The sequence below is a fragment of the Zootoca vivipara genome, chromosome 8, assembly GCF_965207765.1.
Source record: "Zootoca vivipara chromosome 8, rZooViv2.hap1.1, whole genome shotgun sequence".
In the NCBI taxonomy this organism is placed as follows: domain Eukaryota; kingdom Metazoa; phylum Chordata; class Lepidosauria; order Squamata; family Lacertidae; genus Zootoca; species Zootoca vivipara.
The window spans coordinates 50,030,573-50,046,282 of record NC_142591.1 but is presented as its reverse complement, the minus strand read 5'-3'; the positions used below and the strand labels follow the sequence as shown (position 1 = coordinate 50,046,282).

General features: G+C 43.9%; 1 protein-coding gene across 3 annotated transcripts in view; it reads left to right on the top strand.

Annotated features, from left to right (window-relative positions):
* Positions 1–218: 218 nt before the first annotated feature.
* ATP6V1H (ATPase H+ transporting V1 subunit H) overlaps positions 219–15,710 on the top strand; it is a 34,800-nt gene continuing 19,308 nt past the window's right edge. The window contains exons 1-5 of one of the 3 annotated variants that reach the window (XM_035125427.3): positions 219–328; positions 8,222–8,345; positions 10,917–11,019; positions 12,319–12,408; positions 15,433–15,546. In XM_035125427.3, the coding sequence (XP_034981318.2) occupies positions 8,242–8,345; positions 10,917–11,019; positions 12,319–12,408; positions 15,433–15,546 (411 nt within the window). In that variant the 5' untranslated portion in view covers positions 219–328; positions 8,222–8,241. Of the gene's footprint in view, positions 386–8,221; positions 8,346–10,916; positions 11,020–12,318; positions 12,409–15,432; positions 15,547–15,710 lie in introns of all 3 variants that reach the window. The other 2 variants (XM_035125428.3, XM_088675491.1) reach the window with 2 other exon arrangements.

The following is a 15,710-nucleotide window of genomic DNA, read 5'->3' as shown; positions in this document are numbered from 1 at the left end:
CAATAACGATAGAAAATAAAAAGAAAAGCGTTCTGTGACGCTGAAAATAAAAGTTGCGTCTACACAGCGTTCTAACGTTCCGGCTCATCACGCTCGCCCTCCCTGCGTCCCCCGCCTCCTTTTTTTTGGCTAACATTTCCCGCTTCGCGAACGGAGCCTTCGGGGGACCCGTAGCGTCGTCCTATCTCGGCCGCTGTTGTTGTCAGCTGAACGCGGTCACATGACCGTGAGGCTCGGCTGTTCCTCTTCTGCTTAGCTGCTGAGTCCGGATCACTCGTTGCCGCTGCGGATTCCGGGGACTTCATTGCCGGCCTACGAAGCGAAGGAGGTAACTGAGGCCTGCAGCCCTGGGAACGGGACAAGGTCTGGAGCGGAAAACATTGGGGTGGGGCTGGTGGGCACCGGGAAGGGACAGGCGGTGCGCCCGCTTGCCTTCTGGCGAGCATCGCTGGCAAGGAGGCTGCGCGCTGCCCCGGAGACTCAGCTGGAACCCCGTTCTCTCCTCCCGGGCTACCCACGTACCCGCTGCCCGCAAAATGCTCTCAGCTAGGAAAGGTCTTGCGAATTCCTACGTAGTCCAGCATCTGTTTAAGCGGCGAGTGATTATCTCGATGCCGCAGGGAAGGTCACAAGCAGAGCAGGGTTTTTCTCTATTATCTCCAGGCTCTGGTACTTGGGAGGCATTACTGAGGTTCTGGCTTTTTAACCCCTTTGCTGTTGTGGCCAATCCCAGCCGTTGCTAGTCTTGGCATCCATGAATTTGATTGCCCTGCTGCATTCTCAGCTATTGGGCTAGATGTTCTATAAGTGGTGCAGATAGGCCTAGCTGGCTAAAATAAGTGGCAAGGTGGAGATATGGCTGTGCATATTAAAAAAAAAGAAAAACAGCAAAGGGCCACTCTTATCTTGGGATGGGAATTGTCTGGTTATTTCAGTCTTTCTATAAGAGCTTTGTTTTTCTGAATCTTGCTGTCCTTGAGCTTACTGAACCAGTAGGTTTTCTCTCACCACTTTGTTAAATGTTTGTGCTCCTTGTAATCAAACCACTATCTTGGTACTGCTAATGACTTTTGGAGTACATATAGGTGAACTTGGGTTGTATGCTAGAATGAAAAATGGTTGTTCAACTGCCTTCATCCGAGGTAAGACTTGATCTTGTTGACACTAACACAGAGGGCAGAAGGAGATGTTTCATTCAATAACAGTCATTGCATGTTTCCAGTGGAAGGGAGGAACAGTTTATATGGTTTTTGTGTGTAGGCAAATGGTCCTGGTGAAGTTTGAACAGGTTCAGTCAGGCTGACTTATCTGGTGTTTATGGAGAGTTCTGTCCTAACAATGATTTAATGCATTAAAAACCCAGGCAGCTTGTTTTGGCATCAGAGTTAGACTAGGCCAGACACCCCCTAAGAAAGTAGAAAGCAGAAGTGGTGAAGGTCATTCATTCTGGTATTCAAACTACAGTATACAGTACTTCCATTCTTTAAAAAAAGAAAAAAGTATCACTTTAGGATGATGTGCAGTGCAATCTTGTTTGTGCAGTGCAATCTTGTTCATCATTGAACATGTGCTTACAACTAGAAAGTATGTATAGGGTTGAAAAAATTGAAAAGTTACCCCTTAGCTTGAAAGGGGAAGTGATATTGGTTATAGGTCACAGGAAGTAGAATTCAAGTTAATCCTTAGCTGCTGGGCAAAATTACTTGCTGCTTGAACCAGAAACTGTTTGTCTCAGAAATTAAACTGAGTTTTGTTAGCAGCCTGAACCCATAGCTGTCAAGTTCTCCCTTTTTTAAAGGGAAATTTCCTTATGCTGAATAGGCTTCCTCGCGAGAAAATGGAAAACTTGAGAGCTATGCCTGAACCTTATTTGGCAGCAAATCTACAATCTCAAATGTGCAGATCCTTTTTGGAACAATGGCCATGTTACATAACACTGAATAGTTTATGATAAATGAAAGGGCATTCTGCACATTTTTTCTTGTGTTGTTGTTGATTTATTTACTTACTACTTTTCTAAAGTACTTTTCTAAACAAGGACAAGGACAAAACTGGTAAGGACCTAACAGAAGCAGAAGACATCAAGAAGAGGTGGCAAGAATACACAGAGGAATTATACCAGAAAGACATGGAGGTTTCGTACACCCCAGGTAGTGTGGTTGCTGACCTTGAGCCAGACATCTTGGAGAGTGAAGTCAAATGGGCCTTAGAAAGCACTGCTAATAACAAGGCCAGTGGAAGTGATGATATTCCAGCTGAACTATTTAAAATTTTAAAAGATGATGCTGTTAAGGTGCTACACCCAATATGCCAGCAAGTTTGGAAAACTCAGCAATGGCCAGAGGATTGGAGAAGATCAGTCTACATCCCAATTCCAAAGAAGGGCAGTGCCAAAGAATGCTCCAACTACCGCACTATTGCGCTCATTTCACACGCTAGCAAGGTTATGCTTAAAATTCTACAAGGCAGGCTTAGGCAGTATGTGGACCGAGAACTCCCAGAAGTGCAAGCTGGATTTCGAAAGGGCAGAGGAACCAGAGACCAAATAGCAAACATGCGCTGGATTATGGAGAAAGCTAGAGAGTTCCAGAAAAACATCTACTTCTGCTTCATTGACTATGCAAAAGCCTTTGACTGTGTCGACCACAGCAAACTATGGCAAGTTCTTAAAGAAATGGGAGTGCCTGATCACCTCATCTGTCTCCTGAGAAATCTCTATGTGGGACAAGAAGCTACAGTTAGAACTGGATATGGAACAACTGATTGGTTCAAAATTGGGAAAGGAGTACGACAAGGTTGTATATTGTCTCCCTGCTTATTTAACTTATATGCAGAATTCATCATGCGAAAGGCTGGACTAGATGAATCCCAAGCCGGAATTAAGATTGCCGGAAGAAATATCAACAACCTCAGATATGCAGATGACACAACCTTGATGGCAGAAAGCGAGGAGGAATTAAAGAACCTTTTAATGAGGGTGAAAGAGGAGAGCGCAAAATATGGTCTGAAGCTCAACATCAAAAAAACCAAGATCATGGCCACTGGTCCCATCACCTCCTGGCAAATAGAAGGGGAAGAAATGGAGGCAGTGAGAGATTTTACTTTCTTGGGCTCCTTGATTACTGCAGATGGTGACAGCAGTCACGAAATTAAAAGACGCCTGCTTCTTGGGAGAAAAGCAATGACAAACCTAGACAGCATCTTAAAAAGCAGAGACATCACCTTGCCGACAAAGGTCCGTATAGTTAAAGCTATGGTTTTCCCAGTAGTGATGTATGGAAGTGAGAGCTGGACCATAAAGAAGGCTGATCGCCGAAGAATTGATGCTTTTGAATTATGGTGCTGGAGGAGACTCTTGAGAGTCCCATGGACTGCAAGAAGATCAAACCTATCCATTCTTAAGGAAATCAGCCCTGAGTGCTCCCTGGAAGGACAGATCGTGAAGCTGAGGCTCCAATACTTTGGCCACCTCATGAGAAGAGAAGAATCCTTGGAAAAGACCCTGATGTTGGGAAAGATGGAGGGCACTAGGAGAAGGGGACGTCAGAGGACAAGATGGTTGGACAGTGTTCTCGAAGCTACGAACATGAGTTTGACCAAACTGCGGGAGGCAGTGCAAGACAGGAGTGCCTGGCGTGCTATGGTCCATGGGGTCACGAAGAGTCGGACACGACTAAACGACTAAACAACAACAACAACTTTTCTAAAATGAATTAGCACTTGGGTCCAACTATCATAGTAAATATAAAAGTGTGATAAGCCCCACCCCATCCTAATACAATAATAAAAAATAGTCAGCACCAGAGGAGCTATAACCCACTGGGAAGGATTTTTTGAATTAATTGTTTTAGCTTGGTTGGAAAAATAGTTCAAGAGATAGGGAGGTGAACAAACTTTTCTAAGAACCACAAAGTAGCTGCTACCTCTTGTGGGTGGGGAATTGCCCTGAGCCAGAGCTGATAGAATGTGAGAAGCGAGAACACTCTTTCTCTCCAGGCTCTCTGTCGAGTTGTGTTTGTGTGTGTGTGTGTGTGTGTGTGTGTGTGTGAGAGAGAGAGAGAGAGAGAGAGAGAATCCTGACATTGAGATTAGGGATTCTGCTGGTTTACTGTCTGTCTCGCTGCCCATCTCCCTGTCTGAACTGATAGAACTGATCTTGGAGGTGGTGCTGAAGACACCCAGATTGCTGCTGTTGGGGGGCTTGAACATCCATGTTGAAGCTGTCAGCTCTGGGGTGGATCAGGACTTCATGGCTGCCATGACAACCATGGGGCTGTCCCAACACTTGTGGCAGGTCACACTCTGATCCCTGTTTTCTTGGCTGAGCAGGAAGAAGGTGATCTGAAAGTGAGTGATATTGACACCACTTCCTTGTCAGGTCAGATCACTTCCTGTTGAGATTTAGGCTTTCCATTGCATCCTCATTGTGCTGTCCATCAGAGCTTTTTCTGGTTGTGCAGGGCCTTTTACAGTCTGGCCCAAAGGAGGTGATAGAACTGATGGTAGCTTGCTATGACTTATTTGCAAAACATCGCTTGCATCCACTGGGATCTTGACTCCACTATTACAGCAGATAACCCTCAAGGGGTGTCCAGAACACTGTCTAGTGCTATTGTTTTGGATGACTTTCAGTTGGTAAGGCTTGAGGGCATTGACAAGGTGCTTGGATTGGTCAGAACGCCTGCTTGTACTCTGGACCCCTGCCCCCCCATCCCGGCTGATAAAAAAACTAGCAGAGAGGGGACAGCTGGCTGGGCCAGGGAGGGGATTAATGCCTTGTTGTGGGAAGGGGTGGACCCTGCCTGCCGCCTCCTATATCATACAGGTAAGGGAAGTTATGTGGATTGCCCAAAAACAGCCTAAGTTGTTTAATTTTGTTACTTCTGTAATTTTTGTTTCTTGGTTAGTATTGTTTTATTGTGTTTTTTGTGTGTTTTATAGAGGTTTTAATTTGTTCTTTGGGGGAGGGGTCAGGGCTGCCTGGGAGTGGGTCCCAGCCAATAAAATGGCTGGGGCAGGTTCCACAGGGGTGGTGGCACTGGGACAACCGATCTCAGTGATCACGGGTAGGAGGAGGAGTTACGCTAAGACCAGACCATGTCATTACCGAGGAGGCAGGCTTAGTCTTGTTTGAGGACTATTCCTGCCTCCGGGTCTGGTCTTCACCGGATGGATACTGGAATCAGCAAGGGATACCCACACAACCTGAAGGTACTGCTGTGCAATGCCAGGTCAATGATTCATAAGACCACTGCCATCCATGACTTGATCGTGGATGGAGGACTTGACCTGGCATGTGTGACAGAGACTTGGTTGGATGAAGCAGATGGGCCTGTTTTAGCTGCTGCTTGTCCACCAGGTTTCTCTTACGCACAGCAACCCAGGCCTTGTGGGCGGGGAGGTGGGGTTGCAGTGATTTTTAGGAAGTCATTCGTTTGCACCAGGCGTCCTATTGGGAAGACCCAGTTCTCTGAGTGCATGTTCTGGAAGTTGGGCAATAGGGGCAGTACAGGATTCCTTCTGGTGTACCGACCTCCTCACTGCACCAAGGATTCCCTGCCCGAGCTGCTTCAGGTCGTGGCGGACGTTCTCCTGGAGACACCTAGTTTGGTTGTCCTAGGGGATTTTAATATCCATGCCGACACGACCTTACAAGGGGCTGCTCGGGACTTCGTGGAAAGCATGGCCTCCATGGGGCTGTCCCTGAATAAGTCTGGCCCAACTCATAGCCGCGGACATGCCTTGGACCTGGTGTTTACCTCTGTGGATGTTGGTGATCTGACACTAAGTAAAAGTGAAACTAAAGAAGTGCCTTTCTTCACCGCCTCTGTTGCATCTGCAGAAAACAGCAGCAGGAGACTTTTTCAGGTGGTTCGCAGTTTAGTGGAACCACCTGCTCCATCGGGGCCCAGTACGGGCTGCATGATCTCCTGCAACAATTTTGCAAAGTTTTTTGCAGATAAAGTCGCTCAGCTTTGGGAAGAGGTAGACTCCACCGTGGGAGCAGGGCTGGGGTGGGAGAGTGCTGGAGCCCTGTCTAGTCCAGTTGTGTGGGATCAATTTCAATCTGTTACCTCCGAGGATGTGGACAGGCTGCTTGGACGAGTGAAACCAACCACCTGTCTCCTTGACCCTTGCCCATCCTGGCTAATAAAAGCTAGCCGGGAAGGGCTGGGCGATGGGCTTTGCGGGTTGGTGAATGCTTCTCTCTGTGAGGTAGCCTTTCCAGACCTGCTGAAAGAGGCGGTTATTAAACCGCTTCTTAAAAAACCATCTTTAGATGCGGCCGATATGGCCAACTATCACCCAGTCTCAAATCTTCCATTCTTGGGCAAGGTGATTGAGCGGGTGGTTGCTGAACAACTCCAGGCACGCCTGGAAGAAGCGGACCATTTGGATCCCTTCCAGTCAGGATTCAGGCCTCATCATGGGACTGAAACTGCCTTGGTCGTACTGGTTGATGATCTCCAGCGGGCTAGGGACAAAGGTGAGAGCTGTTTCCTAGTTCTGCTGGATCTCTCACCATCGACCATAACATCCTTCTGGACCGTCTAGAGGGGTTGGGAGCTGGGGGCACTGTCATACAGTGGTTCTGCTCCTTCCTCCTGGGCCGTGTTCAGAAAGTGGTGGTGGGGGATGAGTGTTCGGACCCCTGGGCTCTCACTTGTGGGGTGCCTCAGGGTTCTGTCCTCTCCCCCATGCTTTTTAACATCTACATGCAGCCGCTGGGAGAGATCATCAGGGGGTTTGGGCTGGGTGTTCATCAGTATGCGGATGATACCCAGCTCTACCTCTCTTTCAAATTAGAACCAGTGAAGGCGGTGAAGGTCCTATGTGAGTGCTTGGAGGCGGTTGGAGGATGGATGGCGGCTAACAGATTGAGGTTGAATCCTGACAAGACAGAAGTACTGTTTTTGGGGGACAGGAGGCGGGCAGGTGTGGAGGACTCCCTGGTCCTGAATGGGGTAACTGTGCCCCTGTAGGACCAGGTGCGCAGCCTGGGAGTCATTCTGGACTCACAGCTGTCCATGGAGGCGCAGGTCAATTCTGTGTCCAGGGCAGCTGTCTATCAGCTCCACCTGGTATGCAGGCTGAGACCCTACCTGCCTGCACATTGTCTTGCCAGTGTGGTGCATGCTCTGGTTATCTCCCGCTTGGACTACTGCAATGCGCTCTACGTGGGGCTACCTTTTAAGGTGACCCGGAAACTACAACTAATCCAGAATGCGGCAGCTAGAGTGGTGACTGGGAGCAGCCGCCGAGACCACATAACACCCGATCTTGAAAGATCTACATTGGCTCCCAGTACATTTCCGAGCACAGTTCAAAGTGTTGGTGCTGACCTTTAAAGCCCTAAACGGCCTCGGTCCAGTATACCTAAATGAGCATCTCCACCCCCATCGTTCTGTCTGGACACTGAGAACCAGCTCCGAGGGCCTTCTGGCGGTTCCCTCATTGCGAGAAGCCAAGGTGCAGGGAACCAGGCAGAGGGCCTTCTCAGTGGTGGCGCCTGCCCTGTGGAACGCCCACCCATCAGATGTCAAAAAGGAAAACAGCTACCAGATTTTTAGAAGACATCTGAAGGCAGCCCTGTTTAGGGAGGCTTTTAATGTTTAAGAAATTAGTGTATTTTAATGTTTCTGTTGGAAGCTGCCCAGAGTGGCTGGGGAAACCCAGCCAGATGGGCGGGGTATAAGTATTAAATTATTATTATTATTATTAGGTTTGGGCTATAGTTCCGTTTTATTCAAAACTGCTTTATGTATTGCATGGAACTCTTTTCAGAGCTTACCATGTTGTATATATTACTGTAATACTTCTGCAACTATGTGGGGCTTAGACTTTTTAAAAAAAATTGTTAGAGGATGCTTGATTCCAAATCAGTGCACAGTCAGGATAGCATAATACATAATTTTTGGAAAATTGAGGTGTATGCAGAATAGGCTTCAGTGAGTGACTGTAGAAAATAAGCAAATAATAAGGTATGCAAATCCCTGCACCTGGAACAGTCCTGTGGAATGTACAGACTTGTAGGCCTCATTAATTTCAGTGTTAAAAAGTTAAGTACATGCTTAATTCTTTTTTGAAGTCAGTGGGGTTTAAACTTTTGGATGAACTATAGTCACTTCTCGTAGGTTTAGCAGCTTTATAAATACAATTTCTAACTCTTGAAATCACATTGTTCAATGAAAACTGATAGCAGTCTTTACTTTCTTAACAGGTTTTGACATTGAGATAAAAATGGATATCCGGGGTGCTGTAGATGCTGCTGTTCCCACCAATATCATTGCTGCCAAAGCTGCCGAGGTTCGGGCCAACAAAGTGAATTGGCAGTCATATCTCCAGTAAGTTAATATTCTTAGGTTCTCAGAAGGAGCATATATCTCTAGGCTTCTAAACGAGTTACAGTTTTTATGCTCATGGAAGGTCTTGCATGCTGTTAGGAGAACTGGAAAAATAAGGTGTTGGTGAAAATTAACTGTTATTATCAGAAATGATATTTCGTTAAAACAAATAAGGGTAGGGTTCCATGGATGGATATGATTGAAAGAAACATTTTTTTCCTACTGTAACAATTTTTGTAAACCTTTTCAGAAGTCTGGCAAAATCCAGGTTTTAAAATGCCAATTTGTTGAGGAATTCCACTATTCTTAAGATTGCTTTCTGCTATTTAACTACATAATTAACTACACACAATAAAGCCTCCCAGAGCTCCATTGATCATAAGTGCATGTTGGTTTCTAGAAGAGATAAATAGAGTTCACAAAGAAGAATTTAACCTTCTCAAAAGAACAATGCCAGGTTAAAGGGTGGGCTGGAATGTCTAAATAGTTATGGCCACATTCACTTACAACCCCCCCCCCCACTTTGATTCATTAATTCACAAGCAATACCAGTGAAATCCACAGGAAAGCAAACACCTAATATTTGCCAGGGAAAATCTATAATTAAAAGGAAAACTTAATCATAAGCTACTGTGTCACTGACTGACTGCAAGAGGGCTTTTTCTTTTTTTTAATGCATAACATCACTTAGGACCTGTTCTTTATCCCTAATCAGCAGAAGCTGTTCCTCATGGCCTTGGAATTATGTCGGTCTGTCATTGGAAAGTTGTCAGGGTGTTGGGGAACCGAAAGATGTAGCACTGCTGTTTAAGAATCTTTATTTATTTGTTGGCACCAGTGCCCAGGATTAGTTACTATTCTGAAATAGTAGGAATGAATATTATCTTGGAATTCAAAAATATATTTTTTAATAAGGTTCTTCTTTGGGCTTGATGATCTTGCTTAAGCAGTGCACTAATTAACTCTAAATTTAAGGGAAGGAAAAATAGTACAGGTGGCACTGTGGGTTAAACCACAGAGTCTGGGGCTTGCTGATCAGAAGGTCGGCAGTTCGAATCCCTGCAACGGGGTGAGCTCCCGTTGCTCGGTCCCAGCTCCAGCCCACCTAGCAGTTCGAAAGCACATCAAAGTGCAAGTAGATAAATAGGGTCCGCTCCGGCGGGAAGGTAAACGGCGTTTCCGTGCGCTACTCTGGTTTGCCAGAAGCAGCTTTGTCATGCTGGCCATATGACCCGGAAGCTGTCTGCGGACAAACGCCGGCTTCCTCGGCCTATAGAGCGAGATGAGCGCAGCAACCCCAGAGTCGGACACGACTGGACCTGATGGTCAGGGCCCCCTTTACCTTTACCTTTAAAATAGTACAGTATATTGAATTTTACAGTCAATAGATGATTTCCTGTGGTTTACCCAATACGTGTTAATGTTACATAGAAATACATGGAATCATTTATTTATTTATAAAAATGTTTATATACCACTGTGTCATAAAAATATGTCACAGTGGTTCACAACAATGTATAAACATAAAATGAAACAATAACATTTAAGAACAAGTTAAGAGCAAAAGAGAAATTAAAAACACACATCAATCGGCCATTGTGGACGATGTACTCCTAGCTGCCTGCATCCAAACATTGTTGTCAGATGAGCCTCCTGAACTCAGGGAATGACCAAAGATGCTCCTGTAAATGATCTTGGTGATCGAGCTGGGATATAAGGTTTCAGGAGATCCCTGAGGTATCCTGGATCCAAGTTGTAAATCAATACATGAACCTAGAACCAGGCTTAGTAGCAGATGGGCAACCATTGCAGCTGTTTTAACAATGGTGTCAAGTATTCTTAACCAGAAAAGGTAAAAAGCAATCTGGCTGCTGCAGTCTACAGTAGCTGGAGCTTCCGAATCAGACCCAACGGTATAAAGACTTGAAAACAGTTTACTCAGAACATGGTCAACTTTATGCTGTTCTTGTAGACTGTACAAGAGTATTTGGCCTGATCCAACAGGCCTGTTCTTAAGTTCTTATGAAACTAAGTACAGTGGTACCTCTGGTTACGAATGCTTCAGGTTATGAGCTCTGCTAACCCGGAAGTAGCTGCTCCTGGTTGTGAGCTTTGCCCCAGGATGCGAACGGAAATCACGCGCCAGAGGCCACATTAGCAAAAGCACTCCTCGGGATAAGAACGGTTTCGGCTTAAGAATGGATCTCCGGAACGAATTAAGTTTGTAACCAGAGGTACCACTGTAGACCTTTCAAAAACAGTTTATGATTAGGCATGGAGTTGGGGTTTACTGCTTCCAGGGGAAAAAGTCGAAAATTCCATTAGCCTTGGCTCAAGATAATGTCTTTGGACAGCAACCATGCTCTTGGGCTAAACACAGTATATGCTCCAAATTTATTTAACATGTTTGGAAAGGGAAGTGTGCTCACTAAACAGTCACTGTAGGAAATTATTACATTAGCACCTTGGGGAATTATTATTTTTTGAACAGCAGGATATATTCTGTTAAATCTACAAGCAGTAAAACAATGATAGCACATGAAGTCCTTAAATCTTTGTTTTCCTTGCTAGAGGGCAGATGATTTCAGCAGAAGACTGTGAATTTATTCAAAGATTGGAGCAGAAAAGGAGCCCAGAAGAGAAACAAGAATTGATTAAAAATGAAGGCAACCAGGTAATCCAGCATCTCTTGGCAATCTCCTGTTATAGGAACAGCCAATCTGTGGGGTTATTTTGTCTTTGGCATTCTGGTTTTAAAAGGTTGGCATTTATATTTCTGCTTCTGTGCCAGCTTTTCTCATAGATTGTTTGTGAAAGTGTCCTGGTGAATTAACCGCATGCCTTCCGCACTATCTATCATTGAGTATGATGACAAGAAGCATAAATAATGCAAGCCAGAATCCTGGAATTGTAGAGTTGAAAGGGATACCAAGGATCATCTAGTCCAACCCCCCACAATGCAGGAATCTCAACTAAAGCATCCATGGCAGATGGCCATCCAACCTCTGCTGAAAAACCTCCAAGGAAGGAAAGTCCACAACTTCCTGAGGGAGACTGTTCCATGGTCAATTAGCTCATACTGTTGGAAAGTTTTCCTGATGTTTAGTTGGAATCTCCTGTCTTTTAACTTGAAGGCATTGGTTCAAGTCATACCTCCAGAGCAGAAGAAATCAAGCTTATTCTCTCTGCCATGTGAAAGCCCTTGAGATATATGAAGATGGCTATCATATCTCCTCTCAGTCTCCTCTTTTCCAGGCTAAACATACCCAACTCCCTCAACTGTTCCACTTAAACCTTGGTTTCCAGACCCTTGATCATCTTGGTTGCATAGCTGCCAAGTCTCCCGTTTTTCGTGGGAAACCCCCGGATTTTAATCCGTTTCCCGCTGTTATCCCGAATAGAATACATTAAACACAGTGGTTTAATGCAGTGGTGGTTCGAATCCCTGCAACGGGGTGAGCTCCCGTTGCTTGGTCCCAGCTCCTGCCCACCTAGCAGTTCGAAAGCACATCAAAGTGCAAGTAGATAAATAGGGACCGCTCCGGCGGGAAGGTAAACGGTGTTTCCGTGTGCTGCTCTGGTTCGCCAGAAGCGGCTTTGTCATGCTGGCCACATGACCTGGAAGCTTTACGCTGGCTCCCTCGGCCAATAACATGAGATGAGCGCCGCAACCCCAGAGTCGGTCACGACTGGACCTAATGGTCAGGGGTCCCTTTATCTTTACCTTTATATTCTAGAGAAAACAGTCAAGAAACCATTGCCAAATTCTGCTTGGACTGCTGATTAAATGAATGCAGCCGGTGCAATAGTTGTAGGCTGTGGAGGAGTTTCCCAATACTTGGGTTTATTCCAATGAAACAACTTTGGATTGTTTCAGTGTTCTTCACACAGGCTGTGCTTGCCAAATGAAAATGAGAATGAAAACACTTGTGAATACTTCTAACTTTCTTTGGATTACTTCTTTCCTCCCTAGTGCGCTAAAACGTTCATAAACCTCATGACTCACATCTCCAAGGAACAAACAGTTCAGTACATCTTAACAATGGTGGATGATATGCTGCAGGTAAGTTAATTGGTTTCTCCCCCATTTCCAGTGCTTGTTGGTATGTGGGTATCTTATTTCTGCTTGCTGCCTACTTTAAATTGGTTTGCAAGGCTAGAGACTATGCACCAAGTGGCCTTTAGTGAGTTTAGTGGAGCTTGTGTGCTTTATCTGCTGAAATGATCAGCGGTGGCCGAGCAGCAATGCCTTGTGGAATAAGCTTTCTGTGATCAACATCTGCTAGGTTCTACTTACACTCCGTACTTTGTAGAAAGTACCTTTGATACAGATAGTAAGATTGCATTTACAGCTTGGAACAAGTGTGACCGAAACCATTAACAGATGAATCAGTTAATCTTTTTCAGAAATAGAAAACCCCCACAGAGATATGCATTTATTTTTATTAACATTCCCGACTACATTCTACAGAACAGTACTTTATCCATTGCATATAGCGTAAATTGTTTAAGATCATTGTTAATCAAATATAAATAATGGGCCCACTTATTCATTTTATCTTGAACAGTCAAATATTAGGGGAGTAACTTTTCATTTTATTGCTGTTTAAAGTTTGTCTGTTGACACTCTTATGCCTTTTCTTAGGCTGTTCATAGTTATTTGTTTATGATATTCATGATGTGGATTAATATTTTAATTCTGTCTACTTCTTGAATTCTGTTAGTTGCTTTTACCTCTATAAGGAGGAGAGTAGCAGGATAATTATGTAAATACAAATAAAAATAAAACATTGTGGTACATGTGCTCAGGGAAGCTGTGGTTGGTGGTGACACACAAAGGAAGTGGGAAAAATACATTTTGCATGAAATACGCAAAGCATTTTTCACTGGACATATGCTAAACTTCTTTGATTTCCATTTCCATGTGCAAGCCAGTTCTGTCTGCATGGCAACAAATCTTTTATCGGCGGGATGACCTCCTTGATATATATATATATATATTTAACAATACATTTTGTTCTGAATAGTGCAAAATTACCTTAATGTGTTCTAATATTTTAGATTTGTAGCAATTACATTCTTAAAATAAGACATGCTTAGCACGAATCATGGTGATTATACAAGCTCAGGCAGCATCTCTTAAGTGCACTTACGGGCAGATCTTGGGCTGCTGTTCCAAATTACTTTTAAATTAACACATTGTGCTGATATTCTGGGCAAGCATACCAGCTGAAAAGTTTAAGCGGAGAGTGAAAGAATCATAATGAGTCAGAACAGGTAGGGGCCTCAAATCTCCTGCCAGAAGCATGAATCCTCTCCAAAGCAAGTGGGGAGGGGAGAGAGAACTGGCTTGCAAAATCAAACAGCAATCCATCTATTCCAGCAGCTAGTTTTGTTTGCTTCTAAAGACCACTTTTCAACAGAAGTCTGTTTGTGAAGCAGCTTCACAACAATGTACATATGCATGGGCAAACAATGGGTGATTAACAGGGAACTGCTGGATTTTACAGGGGGGAACCCCAAAATGAAATCAATGGAAAACTTAAGGAGCCAACTTATGGATTGGTTGCAATATCACCAGATATACAACATGTTTAAAATAGATAGAAAGAATGGATTTCTGGACCAAAGGTCACAATTTGAAAAAGAACTCTTACAAAATAAGAGTTCTGTCTAAAATGTATAGGTTTTTTTTAATTGGAATGGGAAACAAAAGATGAGCTTGTTAAAGCTTCAGTGGCACACTGCGCAATAGATATAGGACACAATATAGATCTTAATCTCTGGAAGAAACTTTGGGAAAGCAACCTGAAATTTACTGCATGTTATTCACTGAAAGAGAAGTATTTGAAAATGTTTCATAGATGGCATTTAACTCTGAGTAGGTTGGCTAAGATTTATAAAATAGAATCAGATACGTGTTGGAAGTGTAAAGAAGTGGAGGGAACCTTTTTTCCACATGTGGTAGACATGTAAAAAGGTAAAAGTATATTGGGAAATGATTTATAATGAATTGAAAAAAAAATGTTTAAAACTACTCCACCCCCCCCCCGCTCCAAAAAACCCCCACCCCTAGTCCTGTTTGTTGGGAATAACCCAGACATAAATTGCTAGGTGTCAGAAAAGGTTATTTATGTATGCAACAACTGTGGCCTGTGTTTTGTTAGCCCCAAAATGGAACGTTAGCAAGGTCCCAACCAAAGAGCATTGGCAACTTAAGTTGACAGAATATGCAGAACCTGCAGATTTAACACATAGAATAAGACAGTAAGAAGAACACATTAAAAAAAGAGTGGAAAACATTTATTGAATATATGGAAAATAACTATATACAGCTGAGAAGGCTGGCAGCACTAAGATAAATTCAACAGAGTAAATAATTTTTGATGAATCTACAATTGGAAAACTGATTCAAATAGTTATAGTAAAATATGCAGAAATGTATAATATGTAAAATGAACCATGGAAGGAGAAGAAGGGAAGTCAATGAATATTTTAAAGTTTGTGAAATGCTTATTTTGAAATGTAAAATTGAAAACATAATAAAAATTATTATTTAAAAAATACAATGTACATAAAGGGACCCCTGACCATTAGGTCCAGTCGTGGATGACTCTGGGGTTGCGGCGCTCATCTCGCTCTATTGGCCGAGGGAGCTGGCGTACAGCTTCCAGGTCATGTGGCCAGCATGACAAAGCCGCTTCTGGCGAACCAGAGCAGCACACGGAAACGCCGTTTACCTTCCTGCCAGAGTGGTACCTATTTATCTACTTGCACTTTGATGTGCTTTCAAACTGCTAGGTTGGCAGGAGCTGGGACCGAGCACTGGGAGCTCACTCCATCATGGGGATTTGAACCGCCGACCTTCTGATCGGCAAGCCCTAGGCTCTGTGGTTTAACGCACAGCGCCACCCATGTCCCTTACAATGTACATATGCAAATGAAAACAATCCATACAGAATAGAAGATCATTTCAACTATGTTTATAAAATAAAGCATCAAGTATCTCAGCTGACCTCCAAGTGCCCCAAGGGTCTGTTCCATCTGTTTTCTAACTGTGTTTCCTTTCCATTTATGCTGCTTGCAGGAAAATCACCAACGTGTTAGTATTTTCTTTGACTATGCAAAACGAGGCAAGAACACTGCATGGTCCTATTTCCTTCCTATGTTGAATCGTCAAGATCTTTTCACTGTGCACATGGTAAGCTTTCAGATCAGTCCAATAGCCTGGCTTTGAGAGGGAGCCTTTGGTTGCAAAACTTAGGACAGATTTATTAGACCTTCAATATCAATGTCCTGTCAGCACTTTATAATTAAGGGTTATATAAATTGTCCATTAACAGCACAACAGCTTTATTTAAAGTA